The sequence below is a fragment of the Astyanax mexicanus genome, chromosome 18, assembly GCF_023375975.1.
Source record: "Astyanax mexicanus isolate ESR-SI-001 chromosome 18, AstMex3_surface, whole genome shotgun sequence".
NCBI classification, from domain to species: Eukaryota; Metazoa; Chordata; class Actinopteri; order Characiformes; family Acestrorhamphidae; genus Astyanax; species Astyanax mexicanus.
In genome coordinates, this window is record NC_064425.1 from 45781844 (window position 1) to 45804343 (window position 22500).

The window sequence follows — 22500 nt, forward strand, 5'->3', positions numbered from 1 at the left end:
TGTTAATTCTCCTCCAGTTAAAGCTGTTAATGAGTGGAGTTTTCTACAGCCTCCTGATTAAAAAGCTAAACGTTGAAGACGTGGGAGAAAAGCCATCGCCAGAGACTGGGCTTTAACTCGGTGAGAATGTGGGGGCTAATGTGCAGATTGGAGGGAAGTTATTAAATCTCTGTATTTTGGGCTAATATGGGGGGATTAATCTCCACTGGGAGAGGAAGGGCTGGATTATAGGGCCACCCCCACTGCAGGGTTTTGTGGGGATTTTCACAGTTGCCTGTATGTTTCACATGTAGGCTACACACACACACAGATAACCAGTTCATGTAATGAGATTTCTCCCCAGATCACTGACCCCTGGGATTACAGCAGGGGGATTAGAGTTAGTAGTCATGATAAAATCAGCTGCTGATGGTTAGATTTCCCAGTAGTATTTAGTATTTGCTTAAGCTATTGAATATGCTGGTTTTAGAGTGAGGATGCTTAATAATTATGTTTTTACAAAGCTGTGTGCATAAGTTTAGTACATTTTTAAATGTATACAGTACCATAAAAAGTATTTTATGTTACTAAAGCTGTTACTTTTTTCAGTAATGAGTAATCTAACTAATTACTCTGACTGTAACTATAACACCGTTACCATTTCCCCATTACACCCCGTTACTGCACGTTACTTTAGCCGCTCAATGACTTTTTTTTTTACTTCAGCATTCAGACAAAGGCGAAAGTGTGTGTGTGTGTGTGTGCGTTGTGTGTGTGAGTCACAAGGGAGGGGAGGATGAGATAAACGCCTAAGCAATGATTGTTGTCTTTGCTGTCGTGCGCTCTATTCATCTGGCTTATGAAACACGCTCTGAGAAGGTGGGGGCCGGGGGGTGGGGGTTACGGGGGCGAGTAACACAAAAGTAATGCAATGGTTACTTTTACTGGTAACTAGTTACTTTTATAGTGGAGTAACTCAGTTAGTAACTAGCAACTATAACTAATTATATATTATTAAAGTAACGTGCCCAACACTGTGTGCCACCTGAGGGCCCGAAGATCACCAACATCCAATATGGACCGTTCACCTTGTCCCTAACACACAGGGATTTCTCCAGATTCTCTAAATCTTTTGATAATATGTCCTGTAGATGGTGTGATTCCAAAGTCTTTGCCTTTTTTGTTGAGGAACATTTTTATGAAATTGTTCCATGGATTATAGATTACGTTTTTGGCAGATTGGTGAACTTCTTCCCATCTTTGCTCCTAAAACAGACTCTGCTTCTCTTAAATGCTGTTTTTACCCAGTCATGTGAGTTAGTTGCAAATTCTGTCTAACCTCAAGTGTATGTTTTCCATGTTTCCTGTGTTCTATCCTGTGTTTTATTATGAATAAAATTCAAAATTGACATTTTATATATTTTATAGCACTCAAACACTCTGCAGTTTTACATGATTCACAACAATAATTTCAGTAATGTCACTCAGCTGATGGTGCAATACCTACAGGGGTTGGGCAATAAAACTGAACCACAATAATTTGGACAGTTCTGGTGGAAACAGGAGAGTTGAGGTGCACATTGAATTCTGCCGTGAAACACTGTAGTTCAGACCAGCATATGTTCTGTATGTAAAACCAGCAGCCACTCAAAACCACTGTTTAAGTGTCCAGAATTTATTCTTTATTTAGTATAAAACACCCATAGAGTTTACTGGGAATCCAATACAGCACCACTGGTCCCATTACCCTCTCTAGAAGAAAGGGTGGTGGATCTACAGATGGAGGCTGGTGACCACTCCACACTGAGATCCTGATTCCTGTTGACTCACAGCACCGCCGGCCAATTGCAAACATCTGGCATCTTATAGACACAGAATAATACTGAGCATTCAGCTGCTCTACATCCCTGCATGCAGCCGCTCAAACAGATGTGGTGACTTCACGTGTCTGAGAAGGGCACGTGAGAGCTCACGCTTTCAGACTGGTTGGTGCCGTTTGACGGGGAAGATTCAGACAGTAGATGGGAACTTAATACCACTAACATTTTAGGGATAATTGGATAAAAATCCCTCAAAAACCAAGTGAAGTTCTGGAATGATGGTGATGATGAAGGCATCTCAGCTTTAGGTTTAAATACCTCAAATTCAGCGTGTTTGTGGACGTCCTCGGCTCGCTGGCGGTTCAGGATGAACTCGGCTTCGTTGGCCACGCGAACAATGTGGTCCTTCATGGCATGACAGAGGAGCCTATCAGAGAGAAAAGGGTAAAAAATGTGTAAGAGAAAAAATATGATATGAAAAGGTGCAGAAAAATAAGAAAAATAAGTACAGATTTGTACTTAAAAGAGTACAAAGCTTGTTGCTGGGGCTGTACTTTATATTAAGGTACAAAAAAAGTAAAAAATAAATTAATTATAATCAAGAATCTCGTGTTTCACTCATGTTTCATGTCTAAGGCCGGGGTAAAACTGTGAACCATAATAATGAACTGAGTATTTAAAACTAACCACATCTCCTCACTGACCATCACACCACCGATCACACATCACACTCGCATCTCATTAAAAACGCTCATTTGTTACGGCTGGAGGGCTACAGTGTGGAGATTACGACCTATTTTACACGCCGTTAAAGCGGCTTTGTTTTAATTATGCGGAGCCGATGCTCCTCTAAGGCGAGTGGTATAGAGTGTAATTTGCATTTACGTCTAATCTAAAGCCGCATTCATCAAACGCACGCTCCTGCTGAAGTGTTGACAAGCACTGAATTAGCTTTTTGAGCTGAAGAAGGAAAAACAGGCTGTAAACAACCTATTTTCCCTGCTAATAATAGGAAGGTCGGAATTAAAACTGGGGCAGGCCTCGGCTCCCTTCGCCGGAACGGCAGAGACGACAGAGTGCAAATTACACTTCATTTTTCTGTCACACCTTACGCTATTTATTCAAATAAAAGCCATAACACAACAGCAGCGGCTTTCTATTGGCATTTAGAGCTTCCAGACTGAGACAGGAAAGGTCTCCTCTCACAAGGTCTTTATAAACGCAGTGGCAGAGCCGGGCTGTAAAAGGAAAATGTCACCTAAAAACCGCATGTTTGAAAAGCATTTTAAACTCCTACAAGCCTTCTGATATACACAAGTGCTCTGTGGTATTAACTCATGATCCTTTCAAAAGACGTCAACTGTGCAAATCTGTAAATAAAGACTGTCGACTGTTTAATCTAATCTCACATCATTTAAAACAATCCTGTTATTGTTTTTAATGTTTTGTTTTTTAGTTTGTCTTTTTCTTATTTTAATAGTTTTAGTTTTTTATTTATTTTTATTCATTTATTATTACTTTTATTTTTTGATTATAATGTTTTATATGTTCATTCTTGTTCTTAGTTCTATTATTCATTTAATTATTTTTTTATCATTCTTAACATTTTACTTTACTTTTACTATTATCTTTTTACTTATTTTATATATTTTTATATATATTTTATTTATATAAATTAAATGTTGACTTAAAATTAGTACTTTTATTTGTTTTACTATTTTGCACACTTATTATCTGAAATCCAGACAGTTTTGGATCATCAAGTTCTTGTTCTTCTTATATTCAGTTGATGATAATATTTATAATGTTTATAATCTTTACAGGCACAAAAAAAACATGGGTATAAAAAATTATTTTTACTGAAAGGTACTTTATTGTACCTCAATGTAAAGTACAGCCCCAGAGACAAGCTCTATACTCTTTTAGTTCAAATCTGTACTATTTTTTTAGTGTATGAATTTAAATGATCAAAGTATGTTTTCTTATAGTCTAAACAACTCCCACACATATTGTATACAGTACAGGCCGAAAGTCTGGACACAGCTTCTCTTTTTCAGTGCGTTTTCTTTATTTTCATGACTATTTACATTGTAGATTCTCATTGAAGCATCAAAACTATGAATGAACACATGTGGAGTTTTATGTACTTAATAAAAAATGAGCTGAACCTCCACAGTCACCGGACCTGAACCCAATCCAGATGGTTTGGGGTGAGCTGGAGCACAGAGTGAAGAAGACAAAGGAGCAACAAGTGCTAATAAACACCTCTGGGAACTCCTTCCTTCCTTCAAGACTGTTGGAAAACTTCTCATTTCAAGTGGCCACCTCTTAAATGAAGCTTATTGAGAGAATGATGCCAAGAGTGTGCAAAGCAGTAATCAGAGCAAAGGGGGCTATTTTGAAGAAACTAGAATATAAAACATGTTTTTAGTTATTTCACCTTTTTTTGTTAAGTAGATAAAACTCCACACGTGTTCATTCATAGTTTTGAGCTTTACTCCGGCTGTGTGTCCTCCCCCAGGGCTGGAGCGCTGTCAGTCTGTTGTGTGTTGGGTGAATGATGATGATGATGATGATGGTGATGATGGTGATTAGTGTTTGGAACTGGTTATATTACAGTAATGTTACAGTAAAAAGTGCTCTTCATCATCTCACTCCAGGCCACTCATAACTAACAGGTGTGCACAACTACAGCTGTAGAGTGGGCAGAGTGATCGACGTGCCAGCACCCTGGACAGCGCCTGTCACTGCTGACTCAGACTCTTTGTCCAAGAGCTCAGAGTGTGTGTTTCTTTGTGTGTGTGCATATGTGTATTAGTGTGTGTGTATTAGTGTGTGTGTGTGTGTGTGTGTGTATTAGTGTGTGTGTATTAGTGTGTGGGAGGGGGACAGATGGGTCAACAGATGGATATGCAGGCTGAGCCCTGATCAGCTCTGCAGAAAAATTACCCTGTGTGAACCTGACACACTGACACAATACACACACACACACACACACACACACACACACACACACATAGTTTACATATTGTTTCAGAATCAGTTTCTCTGATTGAACTATTTATAGGTTTATGTTTGAGTAAAATGAACATTGTTGTCTTATTCTATAAACTATTGTATATCTAATATTGTAATTCAGAGCATTTATTTACAGAAAATTAACTTTCAGACCTCAAATAATGCAAAGAAAACAAGTTCATATTCATAAAGTTTTAAGAGTTCAGAAATCAATATTTGGTGGAATAACCCTGGGAAGGAGATTTACCTTCCAGCAAGACGATGACCCTAAACATACAGCCAAGCTACAGTGGAGCTATAATGATTTAGATCAGAGAATATTCATGTGTTAGAATGATTCTGTCACATCTTGGCCTCGTCTCGTGTCTCTGTGTGTCTTCCCCACGTGACCTGTGCTCCCCTGTGTCTCCCGTCTCAGTACTTTCCCACCTGTTTCTCATTTGTAGCTCCGCCCCTTCCCCAGGTGTTTCCAATTCTAGTGTGTTTCATGTTACTATAAAGCACTCCTCTGCCACTTTGTCTCCGTCGGTCTTTGCACCTTCCCCTGTTGTTTTGTCTCTCTGTTGTTTCACCGCGTTTCATAGCCCTAGTCCTTGCTCTGTGTTTACCTCTGTTTATCTCTTGTGTATATTTCTAGTTTCCTGTTTATTTCCATTGTTTTCTCCCTTGCCCTGCTTAGTTTAGTTCTCCTTGTCTAGTTTAGTTTCTTGTTTAGCTCCATGTTCCCTAGCTCCCTGTATATAACCTTAGTCATTTGTTTCTCGTTTATTTCTTGTTTTCACGTTTATAGTTTATTTCCCTTATATATATATTCCCTGTTTGTTTATTATTATCATCGCTCGTTTGTTATTGGTTATTTGTGTTTCTTTTTTTGTGTTTCTCATTCCTTGTTTCCTTGTTTATTTGTTATTTATTTAATAAATTATTTATCTTCGGTTCCTACCTGCACTTGCGTCCGCCTCCTCGTCTCCCTGCCTGGGTATTTCCTGACAGATTCAGTTAAAGTCCTAAAGACCTAAATCTCATTGAAACCACTGTATAAGTGAATACTAGAAATTATTCAGTAAACACATTATAAACGACTCCGTAAATACAGATAATACACTAACTACTGTAAAGTGTTTATTAACTGCTAATCATTTACAAACTGTTAGTAAACAAATTACACTAAACAAATAAAAACTTACACTATGACAATATTAAGAACCTAATATGTAAGTTTGGTGAAACTAAGTTTTGAGTTTTAAAGGGTTTTAAAAGTAACAGAAGATAAAAGAATCAGTGAGTTTGAAGCTCTGTTAGATGTGATGCCCACTCTGAGAAACACTGCAGGATTTATACCCCTCGTTCTTTACTGCACGCCTGCCTCCTTTAATTTACCCCCCTCCTCCTGCCTCCCTCACTACAGGGGCAAGAGGCTTACAGCTAATCTAGCCTCCATCCGCCCCCCCCAGAAACCCCAGAAACCCCTGTGGTAACTAGACCGGCCCAGTGAGCAGCACAGAGAGAGGTAATGCAGCCGCTCAGTGACGGAGTTCAGGATCAGACAGAGCAGCGCTGAAATCTTACCTCCCCTCGTTGATGAGCTCAATAAAGGCCAGACCAGCGTTCTTCTGGATAGAGTTCTGCCATTCCTACAAAACAAAAGAATCAGAGGCAAAATTAGAATTAAATGGACCATTAACAAAAATACAATCTGGAATAAAATTAATAATTTTGATAGCTGTCTATAATTAAATCAAGCAAATCCACTCATGATCCAAAAAAAAGTTTCCTCTGTCTTCTGGAAAATCAGGATTTTTTTTTTTACACTACACAATAATTCATTATAAATTGACCAATAGGAATGCTATAAAATGATTTGTTTTATAATTGTTTTTTACTCACTTTCATAAATGTTTAAAATGATAAACTCTTTCACTTTATTTGGATGGTTTGTTATATTTGGAGAGTCCTCATAGATGCTCAGCTAACTTTCAACTAACATTAAACTGAATATATACAGTATTAAATGCAATTCTTAGTGGTTAGCACATTCGCCTCTCCCAGCACTGGGGTCTTGGGTTCAAGTCCCTATCTGGGTGGAGTTTTCATATTCTCCCTGTGTCTGCATGGGTTTCCTCCGACAGTACAAAATCATGGAGATCAGGTAAATTGGTTACTCTAAATTGCCGAGAAAAATTGGTACTCTAAAATTAATCTGGTGTTTTTGTGTGTCTGTGGTATGTATGTAAGGATTGTGTGTGTAAATGTATGTAGGACTGTGTGCTCAGATATTAATCGGCACTCTGTCCTGGGTAAAATGCTGTAGTGTCCGATGCAGATCTCCAGGTGGACGGTTGTTTCCGGTTGAGAGTATGCTGTGTGCTATTGGCTGCTGCATCTCGCCAGTGTGTGGATGAGTGCTGAGTATGAATGGTTTTGTGTAAAACGTTAGGGTTTGGTTTAAGGGTTGATTCATGGTTACGGTTAAACTTAAGATTAGAGTTTGATGTAGGGTTAAACTCTATACATAATCAATTGCATTTAGTTTAGAGTTAAGTTGCATTTATAAGATATGCAGTTAAATGTTAGTTGAGTATGTATGAAGCATCTATAATGAACCATCCAAATAAGTGTTATTTAATAATAACTTATGATGAGGTATAGTCGCTGTCAACTACAAGACTACAAGAATTTGTGTAGTAAATCTATTCGTCAGTACAGTACAGTAAAACAGCTCCACACAGGCCTATAAAACTGCACCAGTAGCAGCAAAACTTCTAAAAATGTGGTTCCATACGTTCGTGCCAAGCATTACGCTGCAGCCCAAACCACACTTCAAACACGGAGCAACGCTGACGGCTCTGGATTTGACAAAAAGGGAAGATGACTGGAAGGTCACGGATCTGCGAGAGCGAGCCGGAGCTATAAAAAGTTCTGCGAGTGCGGGCGCCGCGAGAACAGATCCGTAAACACAGGAGAGATGTAATTGTGGAGTGAAACCGTATCCCCTCGCCCCTCAAACACAGCCATTTCCTCTCAGAGCAACCAAGTGACAGACCACTGAAGACCCCGACCCATAGAGCCTCTGGCTCCACTCGCCTGGAGGGCTGCTGAGACCCGGGGGTAGTCTCTCTCTCTCTCTCTCTCTCTGTATATATACACGGGTCTGGAGCTGATTATGGGGCTGTTTGGGAGCCGGGCCGCTCACTGTGGGAAAATTCTGCTGCTCTCCTGTTCGCTGTTAAAGGTATGAGCGCAGGGGGGAAAGGAGCACAGTCTGGGTGGAGGTTCAAAAGAAACAGAGGAGGAAAAAGAAAGAGAGAGAAGCTGAAAAATGTTCCCGGGTCTGGAGGTGAAGGAGAGACGGCTGAGAGTGGAGCAGCTCAGGTGCCCAGAGGAGAAACCTGAGTGATGCTCTCAAAAATCTTCGCAAAACACCAGAGAATCACAACACTTTGAAAGTGGCATCCTGGAGCTTTTGATAGGTCAGTAGTTTCCTGGATTTAAAGCTCCTGTTACTTTAGACTGGGTCTGGAGGGCCAGGATTTTAGTGTGTGTGTGTGTGTGTGTGTGGATGTTTTTAAGTTACTGGATGGTGAGTGGACCGCCAGAAATTAAAGGGTTCTCTGACTGGTAATTACAGTGCCATTAAAAAGTATTTAAATTTTTAGGTTTTACAATTACATTTACATTAGATTACAATACGGACTTAATAACAGACAAAGATACAAAAAATCCTGAGGGAGAATGTCTGCCCATCAGTTTGTGACCTTAAGCTTGGGCGTACTTGGGTTCTGCAGCAGGACAATGACCCAAAGCACACCAGTAAGTCCACCACTGAACCACTTAACCAGGCATATTATCATAAAATCATAAAAAAAAGAATTATATATATCCCTATAGTAATGTTCATAAATAGACAGACAGACAGACAGACAGACAGACAGACAGATAGATAGATAGATAGATAGAGGAGAAATGTCGTAAGTAGTTTATATAATAAAACAACAATGTTCATTTTACTCAAACATAAACCTATAAATAGCAAAATAAAAAAAACTGATTCAGAAACTTGAAGCGCTCTCTTCATTTTTACAGAGCTGTAGATAGATAGATGGACAGATAGTTCAATTCCAGCCAAATAAACCTGAACTTGTACTCTATACTACCAGGCTAAGCTGATACAGAGAAACAACGGCAGGGTGCATCTGGTCTCCAAATGTTGGTTCTGACCCCCCCGGTCTCCCCCTGCCCCTCTCATTCTGCTACACTACCCACTACCCTTACCCTTTACAACCTCCTCCTCCTGCTCCGAGCCCCCGCTCCAGCCGAGAGGTGCTCACGTGACAAAAACAAACACGGAAACACACCCAGGCGTTCGAGGGGGGGGGGGCGCCGGCCTGCCAAGAAAATGACATCAGACCAACATCAGACTCGTCTCAGACAGCCGAGCCAAATCCCGAGCCGCTCTGTGCTCTGGAGAGGCTCTGGGGACAGACACTCTAAAGCTCTTTCATGTCGCGTCTCGCCGTGTTTACTTTCCTCCTTCCTTTCTTTCTTCAGACTCTGCAGTTCGGCCTGATCGTGGGGCAGCTGGATCGGGTTGGGGAGTGAATTAGCGCACACATGCATCTCCTGAGCCAGGAAACTCAATCCCTCATGTAGATGGAGGAGAGTGAGGAGGTGGAGGAGTGCTCCAGAGATATAAGTGTGTTTAGGCACCCTGAGATCCAGTAAAACACACTGGAGAAGAGTGTGACAATACTATAAATATACTATACTTTAGCCCTCCCTGTAGAGTTACGATAAACATACAGTACAGGCCAAAGTTTGGACACACCTTCTCTTTTTCTTTATTTTCATGACTATTTACATTGTAGATTCTCACTGAAGCATCAAAACTATGAATGAACACATGTGGAGTTTTATGTACTTAATAAAAAATGAGCTGAACCTCCACAGTCACCGGACCTGAACCCAATCCAGATGGTTTGGGGTGAGCTGGAGCACAGAGTGAAGAAGACAAAGGAGCAACAAGTGCTAATAAACACCTCTGGGAACTCCTTCCTTCAAGACTGTTGGAAAACTTTTCATTTCAGGTGGCCACCTCTTAAAGAAGCTCATTGAGAGAATGATGCCAAGAGTGTGCAAAGCAGTAATCAGAGCAAAGGGGGGCTATTTTGAAGAAACTAGAATATAAAACATGTTTTTTTAGTTATTTCACCTTTTTTTTGGTAAGTACATAAAACTCCACGTGTTCATTCATAGTTTTGATGCTTCAGTGAGAATCTACAATGTAAATAGTTGTAAAATAAAGAAAACAAACTTAGGTAGGGAGGTAGGTGTGTCCAAACTTTTGGCCTGTACTGTATTACCAAATATTGAGTTGCCAAAAACACTGTTTTATACACTATATAGACAGTGGTATTGGGACACCACCACATCACATCTTTCCTGGTGTGATGGAGCAGAAGAAGTGATTCCTCAGATTCCAGTTGGATTCATTTTAATTCTGTTTATACAGAATTTTGCATTTAATATTTTTTTTCTGCATTGTAGATCAATATCGAAAACAAGACAATTAAGCAATACGATGTAAACAAAAAAAGTGTTAAACAAGCCAAAATAGCCACACCACCCCTTAAAAAACAGACACACGTCTGTATTAAAAAAAAGAACAAAAACTTTTTACTTTCACTTTTAGGGGAGCTGGCACTATTTTTTTGGAGGTACTTGTGGTTAGCGAAGCCCCTGATCGGCTTCATAAGTGTAATTTTAACTGCTGTTTTCTCTGCCCTCCAACTAATCAGATGCTTGTGAAGCCCAACACTTTTTTATTGCCTAATATCTACTTGCATATAGTTTCCTTTTTAGTTTTTAGGTATTTAATATTACTGGTACTATGAATATGGGTTTCTCTACAGTAACAGTAGACACGCAAATCACCAGTGTAATCTCTTGTACCTATACTGATGTACAACACAGGAGCACATGAAGAGGATTTTGGCATAAGACCAGCTCTTTTTCTTGTTCTGTTGTTGAATGGGTTATCATAGCCTGCTTCAGTTTTCTGTAACTGATCTGAAAGTCAATGGATGAACATCATTTGCACTGCAAATCATTAAAATCATGGTTCAGTTGATCTCAGATGGAGACCAACTGTCTCTATTCTGGTCCAAATGTGGGCTAGAATGTGATTTGCTGCATCTTATTTTTTTGGTTTCGACCAAACTGAAGAAAGGTTGAAGATCTGGTACCAAACATAGTAAGTGCAAAGTGCAAACCTGAGCCTGTTAAACAGTTCTGAACGCACCTCACTGGAAAACGAAAGGTGTTTAGAGAACACAAGCTGCCAGTTCTGATTCATCGTTTAACAGATACAGTAGATGGCTGTAGCATCTGGAGTTGAGAAACTGTAGGGATGGAGTTCGTGATCTCCTGGAGATTGGGCCAACACTTGGATGCGAGATTTGGAAGCCCAGTGAAGGAGAGTTTAGCCAAATCTCTGTTAGTTTCACAGCAGCTGCTTTGAAGGAACATGTTTGTGATAAAGGATAAAGGATAATGAACAGGGCAGTTACATTATATAGATATTATAAGAAATCGGGACACCTGCCTAATTCTTCTTTCTTCCCAAATTAAGGGTGTTAAAAGGGGTTTATTCTGCTTTTGTTGGAGTAATTGACTGTACTGAGGAGAGAATGCTTTCTACTAGATTTTGAAGCAATGGTTTGAGGATTTGATTGAATTCAGCAATAAGAGAAAACAGAAACCTTGACTTAAGACCAACCCCTAACTCATCCAAAAATGATTACATTTAATGCAGAATATATAAAAATATGGTGCAAAAATTCAAGCAGCTTGGTATAAAAAATGTTATGTTTGAACACTTTACAGTAAGCTTGGGATTCCCTTATTTTTTAACAAAATCAATAGTTTTTAGTATGTAGAGTAAATAGAAATTTGGGTTCCGTACAAAAACTGACGTCACCTTCTGCACTAGTTTGGGAATCTATATAATAATGCTATTTATTTTAGTCGGCCAACAAAACAGCAAGTTAACTTGCATGTGAAATTTAGAAACTGTAAAATGCAATCCGCGAAAAATAAAAACAGAATTGTTTACTGTATCTGACACCTTTATTTTTGAGAAATACACTTTTAAGAAGACTTTTTTCACTCAATAGGCTAAATACACTGTACATGTATGTAAGTGCATCTGCACACCTGTGTCAGCAGTGAGTGCAGCTTAATACTAAAAGTTGAATGCATTCATTATAAGGGGGTATTCTATATTGTACAAGTATTTGGACATATAGTGTCTCCTCTACTGTCAAAACGTCATACTAAACACCCATAACCAACTTTATGGCACATTATAACTCTGAAAACGAAAGTCCTAAAGTGTGAACTACCTCAGAGAACTCTGATCCAATAAAACGAGGAAAAGTCCCCCAGTCCTGCCAGACTGTGAGCTGCTCTGCCACAGCCCAGTTTCTGTTTGAGGCCTTTTCTCTCTCTCTCTCTAGAGCTCAGCATTAACGGGCGCTGGAGAATTTGCGGCGTCTCAATCCGAGCTGTCAGGAGCGAGAGGGAGCGCTTGGCTTTTATCTGCCCTCCACTGCTTCCAACATCTGGAGGTCCTCTGTCGGTAAATCTCCTCGGCTCCACGCTTCATCCCTTATGTATGTTTAAGCCGTTACACAAAATCGACCCTCGTGACCTCCACTGCGCTTTCTGCCACTTTACTGGATGGAGACACCGGCTGTCTACAACCTCTGACGAATCGCGGTGATTAGAAGGCATAAATAAAAAAAAAAAGAAACAGCGAGATGATTATCACTAATTTATTCATAAAAGTGACAGTTTGCAAACCAGAGCAGGGCAAAAGGTCGGAACAGCGAAACCCCTGCTGTCTGGGAACATTAGATCAGAGACGAACGAAAGAAAAAGAGAGAGAGAGAGAGAGAGAGAGAGAGAAAGCGAGGAGAGTTTGAGTTTGTTAGACTCGAGGCAAGGGCGTCTATTCTGGAACATGTTTCCTTTACAAAAGTGTTCAGCTTACAAATAAATTCCACAAAGAATTCCCAAACCGATGTGTGTTTCATACTACCATACTAAGTTCTTGGCGTCGGGTTATTGTGTGTCTGGTAAATCTTTGACACTCAATTACTTTTTTTTTTTTTTTAAAGTGCCAAAAAAACTATAGAGACCGCTTAAAAACTATGAGTTTCTTTGATTTTACCAAATTGAAAACCTCTGGAATATAATCAAGAGGAAGATGGATGATCACAAACCATCAAACCACCAAACTGAACTGCTTGAATTTTTGCACCAGGAGTAAAGCAGCATAAAGTTATCCAAAAGCAGTGTGTAAGACTGGTGGAGGAGAACATGATCCCAAGATGCATGAAAAAAAACTGTGATTAAAGACCAGGGTTATTCCACCAAATATTGATTTCTGAACTCTTAAAACTTTGCGAATTTTAACTTGTTTTGCATTGTTTGAGGTCTGAAAGTTGGGGATGATATAGGGTGGTGATCATCCAATATCCAGACTTCACTATCCTGTTAATTTAGTAGCCTTCCCTGGACAGCAGAGAGATTTCCTCTAACAGAAACAGTATAATTTACAATGCTGCTTTAATTCCTCTTCTTACTTCCACAAAGATACTTTTGTCTGTATTGTGTGCACAGTCTTTGAACTGTATTTCCAAACTGAGACTTATTTTTATAATTTTAGAAATAGGTTCTTCACACCTAACTTTACACGTCAGTTCTTCTATTCATCCAACCAAAAATCAAAAGAATCGACAGCTAATCAAAGGCTGTTCTTGCATGCCACGCCCACCAGAAGCCTTTTGATACCTTTATTTTAGTGTTTAGAACCCCCCCCCCCCACACACACACACACACATACACAACGGCACATAAACCACATATAAAGTGCTCAGAAATTCCATAAAACTGGATGTTACTGTAATAAATCACATTGCCTTTCTCCAAATCAATCCTTTCATTTTCTGGGGGCCACTTTAGCTTTTCTTTTGGAATAGCATGTGGTAAATCATGCCCAGCAGAGTGCCGGCTGTGGCTGCTGGGCGCCGGCTCCACACCGGCCCCGATGCCTCTAAAAGGACACTGAGCCCAGGCTCTGGTTTCAGCCCCCCTCGGCCCGATCGATAGCCCGATCCTGCTTCCACCCCGGGAGCTTTCTAATGGCAGGAAGTTCTGGAGCCGCGGTAATGCTATCTGTGCCATGGGGGAGGAGGGAGGTAGGAAAGGGGCCGAATGATCCTGGATTCAGTAATAGCTCCAACAAACAGAGTGCGGGCAGGCAGCATCAGTCAGACGTTAGCGATAAAACTCAAGAAAAGCCCAGAAAAAATGGAACTTCAAAAGGAGACGAGGCCAAACAGCGGGATTCGGAACTCGCGCCGCTCAGTCTGGAGGCCGAGAGCTTTTATCAGGCGCTCCTATGGATGTGCGTAGCTGCATTCGTGTTAGCTAAATCTCCTCCTGAGTGGGGGAGTCAGAGATATGGACGATGGAGAGATGCTGCTGGGTTCCAGAAAGCTCTACAGCTCTGCGAGCGGCGGGTTTCTCCAAGAGGGAGAAAAAGCAGGATAATGGTTTCCTTATGGACTTCCCAGGCAAGAGTGATGGGCTGACAGAAGGTATGTTAAATATCTCCTCCTCTGACGGCAACACTGGGAGCCTGACCCTTTTGAAAGCGAAGGCTTAACAAGAGACCGGGGAGGTCAGCGAACTGTAATATGTCACTACGAGTTAAAGGAGGGCGGCGGAGCTCCAACGGCGAGCGAGGTGAGGCTACTTTGGGTCGTCCAGGTGGGAGGCTGCGCTTTAGAGTCGGCTGAATCGCATAGAACATCTCTCAATAAGTAAGATTACATTACATTACATTTGGTTACATTACATTAGAGTTTTTGTCCAAAGCAACTTACAATATTAATGTACATAGAGTAATAGAAGTTTAAGGTAAAAAACATTTTAGACAGGGCCTAAAGGAGTTAAAATGGAAATAGTGAAATAGAGGAGAAAAGAAGGGGAAGAAGGAAACGAGGTTAGAAGTAGGTAGTTAGTTAGAGGAGAGTAAGTGCTCTTTGAAGAGCTCTGTCTTTATGAGGGTATTAAAGGTAAGGAGTGATGCTCCTGATCTTGTAGTGGAAGGTAGTTTGTTCCATCATTGGGGAACTCTGTATGATGAAAGGTTTAGGGCTGCAACTTATGATTATTCTGGTAGTTGACTAATCCAGCAATTATTTTAGTCGATTAGTCAACGATTATTTCTGCTGTAGGTATGGCGCCTGTTTCTAGTTTTAAAACAATAGAAACTACTGAACATGGGATTTAAATGCCCTTCAAATGCCAAAAAAATGTCCTTTATACGTGGAAACTGCTGATATTTAGTGAGGAAATGTGTAATCTGTTGTGTTCAGGCACTTTTGGAGATGTCGGCCGTGGTAAGTGTTACCCCTCTTCCATTGTGTTGCTTTCCCTAGCAGAGAGAAATTTACCTGAGAGCAGAGCAGCATGACCAGTTCCACCACAGATGTGCTGGACTTCATACACACTAGACCTAGAGAACAACAGAAAGAAAACAAAACACATTAATATCGCATTTCACAACTATTAAATACAATACATGCCCTATTACATGTCCTATTACAAATGTTATACATCCTATTACACACATTACACACCCTAATACATATCACCTATCCTATTACATATTTAATGTCCTATTACAAACATCTTGTACACATCCTGTTACACACATTACAGATTACATACGTTTCACGTTCTATTACACATCACACATTACATATTCTGTTACAAACACATCCTGTTACATATGTTTCATGTTCTATTACAAACATTACACGTCCTGTTATGCACATTATCCATCCTGTTATACACACTACATACCCCGTTACACACATTCCATATCTTGTTACATGTGTTTCATGTTCTATTACAAACATTACACATCCTGTTACACACATCACACACACATAACCTTGTAATAACAGTCTGCAGGTCCTCTGGCTCTGAGATTCAGCGCTGATTAACGCTGTAAACACAGTCTGGGTGTTCAGGCTGGTGTAGAGCGGAGCTGCCTGTAGCTGCTGTCATGTCGGAGGCCTGTGTGTCAGATGGCTAACAGTTCTCAGAGGGGCGAGAGGTCATCTTCTGCATGTCAGTGTGAGATAATGTCAAGGCCCATAAATTTTTGCCATTTCTGTCCCAAATCCTCGTAATGCAGCAACGGCGCCAAGCAACAATGCAGCAGACGCAATTCAGAGAAAATAAAGAAATAATGAATAATGAACTCACATGAACTCTCTCATAAAGTTCAAAAAGTCGATTTATTTGATTGGTTTTTAGATTTTGATGAATACAGTCAAAGCAGTTACAGTTTCAGTAAGAAACACAGCCCTCTAGGGCTAGATATTAATTGGAATTAATTGGATCTAGATATTAACTGGACAAGTTTGTGATTAAATAATTTACATAATACATAAATAAATTAAATGATCAGATACTATAATTTACTGTCTCAAATTTTTTAATATGTTTGATAATTTGGCATTTAGTGCAAATGACCTTCAGTTTCACTTCAAATGTTTGTTGTTGGAACACAAACATACCATATTTGTTTTTTTTTTTTCTTTTGTTTTTTATTTAGTGTTTTATTTAGACACAGTTATGTATAACGCAAATATACACCTCTATCCACTAAGTAAATGCATGCTGTATAACGCTGAATCAATAGCTGCTAAATTTCCTGATAGACACTTGTGTAATTATCAGTCAAAACCTTAGCTGATAAACATGTGCCTACATTATATAACAGCACTGGTGTACAGTACCAGTGTAAAGTGAATGACTTAAAAACAAATGAGGCAATGTTGACTATCTGCAGAGACGTATGACCATCAAGGGAAATGAGGTTGAGAAAAAAGAAAGCAGTATTTGCTATTGACAAAATCTCTCAATGTTGAAAACTTAATAAAAGTACAATTTGTTGTTGATAAAATCTCTCACTGTATAGCTTTAATATAGTCTTCAATATTAAATTCACAATGTAAAGTCTATAGTTATTTTATGGATATATAATATGTTTGTACCACACTCATGAACTACTTATATAATGCTATATGTATCTGAATGGCGGGTCAGTAGGGTCTGCCCTCTCTCTAAACTGCCAGTGTGTAACTCAGACCTGCTCTTAACTATGAGTGATCACTTCCAGAGCGCTCAGAGCGCGGAAGCTGCAGCGCTGTAATATCTCAGAGCGCGAGAGTTCCAGGGGCCGCCCTCACAATCCTTCTTTCACATTTATGAGGCCGGGTTTACGTCCCACCATGCTGTACACGGGCTGACCCCTCACAGCCGTGACCCCGCTCTCACTGCGGACAGGGCCGTCCATAAGTCAGGTGGCTGTGTGACCCCCGGCTCACGCTGCTGCACAAACTAAATGCATTCTATTTAAACAGCGCCGTGCCGAGCTTTTCCAGTTAAACCCGTGGCTCTGAAACGTGCCATTGTCCGGCTGGACAGTGGCGCTGGAGACTCGGGCCGGTCAGCGGCTCACAACCAGCGCTCTGTTCCAGCCCAGGGGCCTGGTGCTCCACTCTGAGTGTGTGAGAGCCGTCCAGGGGCGAAAAGGGCGTAATTGCCCCCAGTGACCGAGTGTCTGGAGGGGGGCCGGGCAGGGGCTTGACCCCTGGTGCCGTGTCGGGTGATGGATGGAGGGTAATTATGGGTAAATAGGGGCGCCTTTTGCACCGGCGAACAGTATTTCAGCTGTAAGCAGAGAGGAAGTGAAAAAAAGGTGGAAAAAAAAAGAAAAAATAATAAAACAGCAGGCGCCTCTCTTCTTCTGACTCGGGCTGCTGTCGAAACGGAGGGATGGAAGGATGGAAGGAAGGATGGTGTTGATGCAGAGGGAAAATTGAAGATGGAGAGGAAGTGAAGTAGTGATTATAGGATTGTGTGTCTGGGATTGGGATGAGTTTTGTTTGAAAAGGTTTATATTAGTGAAGCTCAAATTAAAAATTAAATTCCCAAGAAAAATATTTATAATAAAATATAGAAAACATATTCCGTTTTCTTTAACACTTTTTTAATGTTTACAAAATAGTTCTGCTTGTGTTTCTGTATAGCTTTAATATTGCTTTCAATATTAAATTTACAATATAAAATATATAATAATAATCGAATTAATAGAAGATCCTGAGGTAATTATATATATATAGTGGTGTTAATCAATTAAAAAAATGTAATACGATTAATCACAACAATATTCTGTGATTAACTGCTGTGACTAACTAATCACACTTCTTCTTCTTAAGAAGCACGTTTTTATATTGGATATTTAAAAGTAAATAAAAAATGAAAGAATGAATGTAAAATGTAATTATTTACATTAGTGGTGTTCATTAAAATGATAGAACTTATATGTTTAAGGGGAAATAAAGCCGTAACGTGGGGCGCTGGAATAAAGAATAAACATAAAACTTGATAGAGGAAACCTTTTTTTTTTTTTTTACTTTATTATAAACATCTCAGCTTGGTTGTACGGATTTCTGAATTAGAATTTGTTAAGTAAAAAAGAGCATTTTCACACCTGTAGTTGGTTTCTATGATACGGATAAGTTTGTTTATTTGGAGCGTTTTTCCATCTGTTTTGGTTTGATAACTAGCATAAACCTAAACATTCTCACCACAACCAATCTGAGATGTTCATAATAAAGTAAAAAAATGGTTTCCTCCATCAGCTTTATGTTCATTGTTTATATATATATATATATATATATATATATATATATATATATATATATATATATATATATATATATATATATAAAACTGCAAAAGAGTGAGAAACTTGTTAGCTAGCTAGCTGGCTAAGTTAACGCTAGTTAGCTAATTAGCTAGTGCAACACCACACATTAAAATTTAACATACAAACTGTTTATTTTAGGAAATTATATACTCACTATCTGAGGAAGCTGTGCCTCTCCAGTGTTTCTCTCCCTCAGTGCAGTGTAGCTAACAGTGTAGCTAGCAGTGTAGCTAGCAGTGTAGCTAGCAGTGTAGTTAGCAGAGTAATTAGCTACGTTAGCAGAGCAGTAGCAGTTTCCACAATAAACAAAAAGCTAATGTTTATTTTTACACTCTGCTTTTCTAAACTGAAGTAAATAAAGCTTTCAGTGACACTTTGTTTAAGCTTGTTCACAGTTACTGCAGGTTCACAGAGACAGAAGGACTGTTTAAAGCTTGAAAATATCAGCTGAAAAAGGTTAGCTTAGCATTAGCATGCTGAGGTAACCCACCACTAGCATACGAATGCTAACTTATATGCTGCAGCTCTCTGTGTCTGTATAACTACAGGTATAGAGGATATAAAGATTCAGTCTGAAGGATAAAAACTAGTATCTGAGAAGGAAATAACAAATACATATTTCTGTTTAAATTGCTAAAATATCCTGCTCCTAAATAACCGAGATTTACAGGAGAAACTGTCCCTACCCTATTCAACTCTGCTGCCTAATTAGTAAAGAATTTAACACTAATATCACTACACAAGATTAACTTTAGTTTTCTGTAATCTAGATAGACTGATAGATGTGAATACTAAGCAAAATACAAACATTTAACTTAAAATAAAGTATTAAAAATTTTAATTCTGTGATGTATTTAGTTTTTTGAAAATGGAAATAAATGTGAATGGGAATAAACTACTAAATAAATTCTCTAAACCACTAGATCACATTATACTGCATCTTTTCTGCTAATTAATACTAATCGAACAACACTGCTCTGAAATCTCTCTAATTATAATACATCACACTGTTTTATTTTGACATCTCTGCAGAATATGACAAATCATAAAACATAAAGCACAGCGAGAATAAAAACAGCGCTGGTGACCTGAAGTGTGAGCTGAAGGTCACAGAGCTTCAGAGAGAAATGCAGAATAAGTCATTTGTAAACGAGGCGAGATGAATCCTGGCATTAGAAACAGTTTAGATGCTTCACTGCAGCTTCAGTTTTCTTGATCAAGGACAGCAGGATTTGTTTAAGTGAGGAATAAGTTTTTCAGGTTGAGGTCAGAAAGCAACAGCAGCACAACTTTTCTTCTTTTATCCTGAAATCTGCTGGCTGCATTACTGTCTAAAGATCTATTTTTTTGCACTATTAAGAATTTTGTGCTTTTTAGTCCTTTTTAATCATTTCTGTCAAAAAACAATGAATTATTTGAAGCTTGATTTTTTTATGCATAGTTAATTCATTTAATTTCCTTTCAACCTATAAAAGCCCAGACTTATTTATAAATATTTAAATACTGAGATAAACTGAAATGAGTTTAACATTTAATCAGATAAATTCCGTGAGCAGCTCATTAATTTTCATTATTATTATTTTTTGGAGTTTAAATATTTTAAGGTTAAAACACAACAACAAACAAACAATTTCATAGCTTTTTGTTCCAGAGATCAGGTCAGAACTATAGAATATGGAATGAAAAACATTAATTTAAGTGTTTAAATTGTTAAATGGTTGGAACAGAGATTTTATATAGAACTTTAAAATACACTTTTAAAAGAAGCTAGTTTAGTTTTATCTCCAGAAATAACACTAAAGCTCTCCTAAATTCTGTAAATAAGAGATTAAGGAACACAGATTCACACACTGTGCTTTAGTGATTATCTAAGGATGATCAGTATGTGTAATTCAGAAACTTCATGAGTTAAAGTGAAGGACAGAGTCCTTTAAGGAACTTTACACAGATTTTAAAGGGTCTTTTACACACTTAATGGGTTTCTCATCTTAATGGGTTTCTTATGGTTTTTATTTTAATGGTTTAATTTTCTGAGAACTTGTTTTAAAATAACATTTTAGATAAAAAAAGCTCTGATAAAATGAAGAAACCAAAGTACAAAAAAATGTTTGGAAACACTTTCTATGAATAAGGTGTCTATTAGACTCTATAAACATTCTCATATCTCATATAATGAATTCATAAACATAATAAACATGGCTATACATGTTTCTAAAAATGTATATCACTTTATAGCCATGTTTACTAGATATTTAAAAAAAATGTGATTATAATGCATCGTAAGCAGTGCCTGTAATATTCTGTTACACATCAGGGTTAAAATATCATACATCTGTCAGTATTAATATACAATATTCCCATTATGGATTCTGTCACTTTACTTGGAGTGTACAACAACACATTATAATACATTATAAATTAGTAAAAGCTATTATAACATGTATTATATGTATAATTAATGAGTGGTTAAAGTGGTTAATTATAGCATGCTTTGTTGAGTTTCCTGGTATTCACATATGACACATTCTAAACACAGATGATGATGCATTATGATTCCTCATAATTCATAATGCATACTAAATATATAATACACATAGTGTGTTGTATGCTTTTATAAATATTTATAGAAATATTGAAACTCATTGAAAGTCTTTTCAAAGCAAATATTTTTCATTTATTATTTGAAGCTTTGATTTTTTTTTGTCTTCAAAATTGTTCTTTTACTCTTTTCCAGTCGACCCTAAAACTGTTAACATAAAAGTAAGAACCCAAAGTTTAATAAAAAGTAATAGTGTATATAAAAGTGCACTCAATTCCTTTTTTAAATTTATTTAAATTCCAAATATAAGCTATATTTTCACAGTTCCAGTTCCAGTTCCATTTTAAAAAAGCCATCAACTTTTCTTATGAGCAGCAGCCCGACAGGTTTCATAGCTAATAACTCAGCTGACCAATCACGTCATTCAGGAAGTGAGTGAGCTTTATTGGGTCACTAATAAGGCTGTGAAATCGGCACTTCACTGCAGATTTCAGCACTTTATATCCAACGTGTGAAGCTGCTGAATCTGGACAGACATAAGTAAGCGGACCATCCAGTTACAGACAGCAGCCTGGCTGGTAAAATGTGTATAAATGTGTGTGTGTGTGTGTGTTTCTTTCATTAACAGTGTGTCTCAGTGTAAAGGCTGGATGCTTGTGCTGCAGTGTAATCCTCTGGCTGCAGGTTTGAGGAGACTGCAGGATTACATTAGCCTGAATAAAGTGGTACCGAAGCTCGGCCCGGTCTGCCTGGATTAGCCGGACTGCTGCACGTTTGTGAACAGGATGTACAGTAATGTGCAAAAGTTCAATCCATTTATCTCAGCAATATGCAATATGAAAGCAATATAAAAAAAGCACCACATATGATTTAAACAGATGCAGATAAAGATTAATACAGTAAAACGTAAGAAGGAATTCTCATTTTTAACTATGTTTTATATTCTGTGAGCCGAGCTGAAGAACAAAGTGTAGAGATTCCAGATTTCTCCTGGATGCTCCTCAGACAGCATGTGTTTATTATTATGTTCAGTTCCGTCAGCAGCTCACCTGATTTACCACATTTACGAATTTAACAATTTACCAAACCAGGTGTTGATTAATATGATGAGAACTAGAAATAATAATAATAATAATAATAATAATAATAATAATAATAATAATAATAATAATAATAATAACTCTATTAAACACAGATGAGGAGGAGAGATTAGGATTAGGATGTTTTAAGGAAAACTTTTGGTTTTTTGTAAATTTGCTGTTTGTATTTAATGTAATGCTGTAATG

General features: G+C 38.4%; 1 protein-coding gene across 4 annotated transcripts in view; it reads right to left on the reverse strand.

Annotated features, from left to right (window-relative positions):
* The window catches only part of nbeab (neurobeachin b), a 301773-nt gene that overhangs the window by 157728 nt on the left and 121545 nt on the right, over positions 1-22500 (reverse strand). For 3 of the 4 annotated variants that reach the window (XM_049466932.1, XM_049466931.1, XM_049466933.1), the window contains exons 33-35: positions 15341-15402; positions 6387-6451; positions 2118-2226 (exon numbers count right to left, since the gene is read on the reverse strand). In XM_049466932.1, the coding sequence (XP_049322889.1) occupies positions 2118-2226; positions 6387-6451; positions 15341-15402 (236 nt within the window). Of the gene's footprint in view, positions 1-2117; positions 2227-6386; positions 6452-15340; positions 15403-18829; positions 19354-22500 lie in introns of those variants that run through there. The other variant, XM_049466934.1, reaches the window with a different exon arrangement.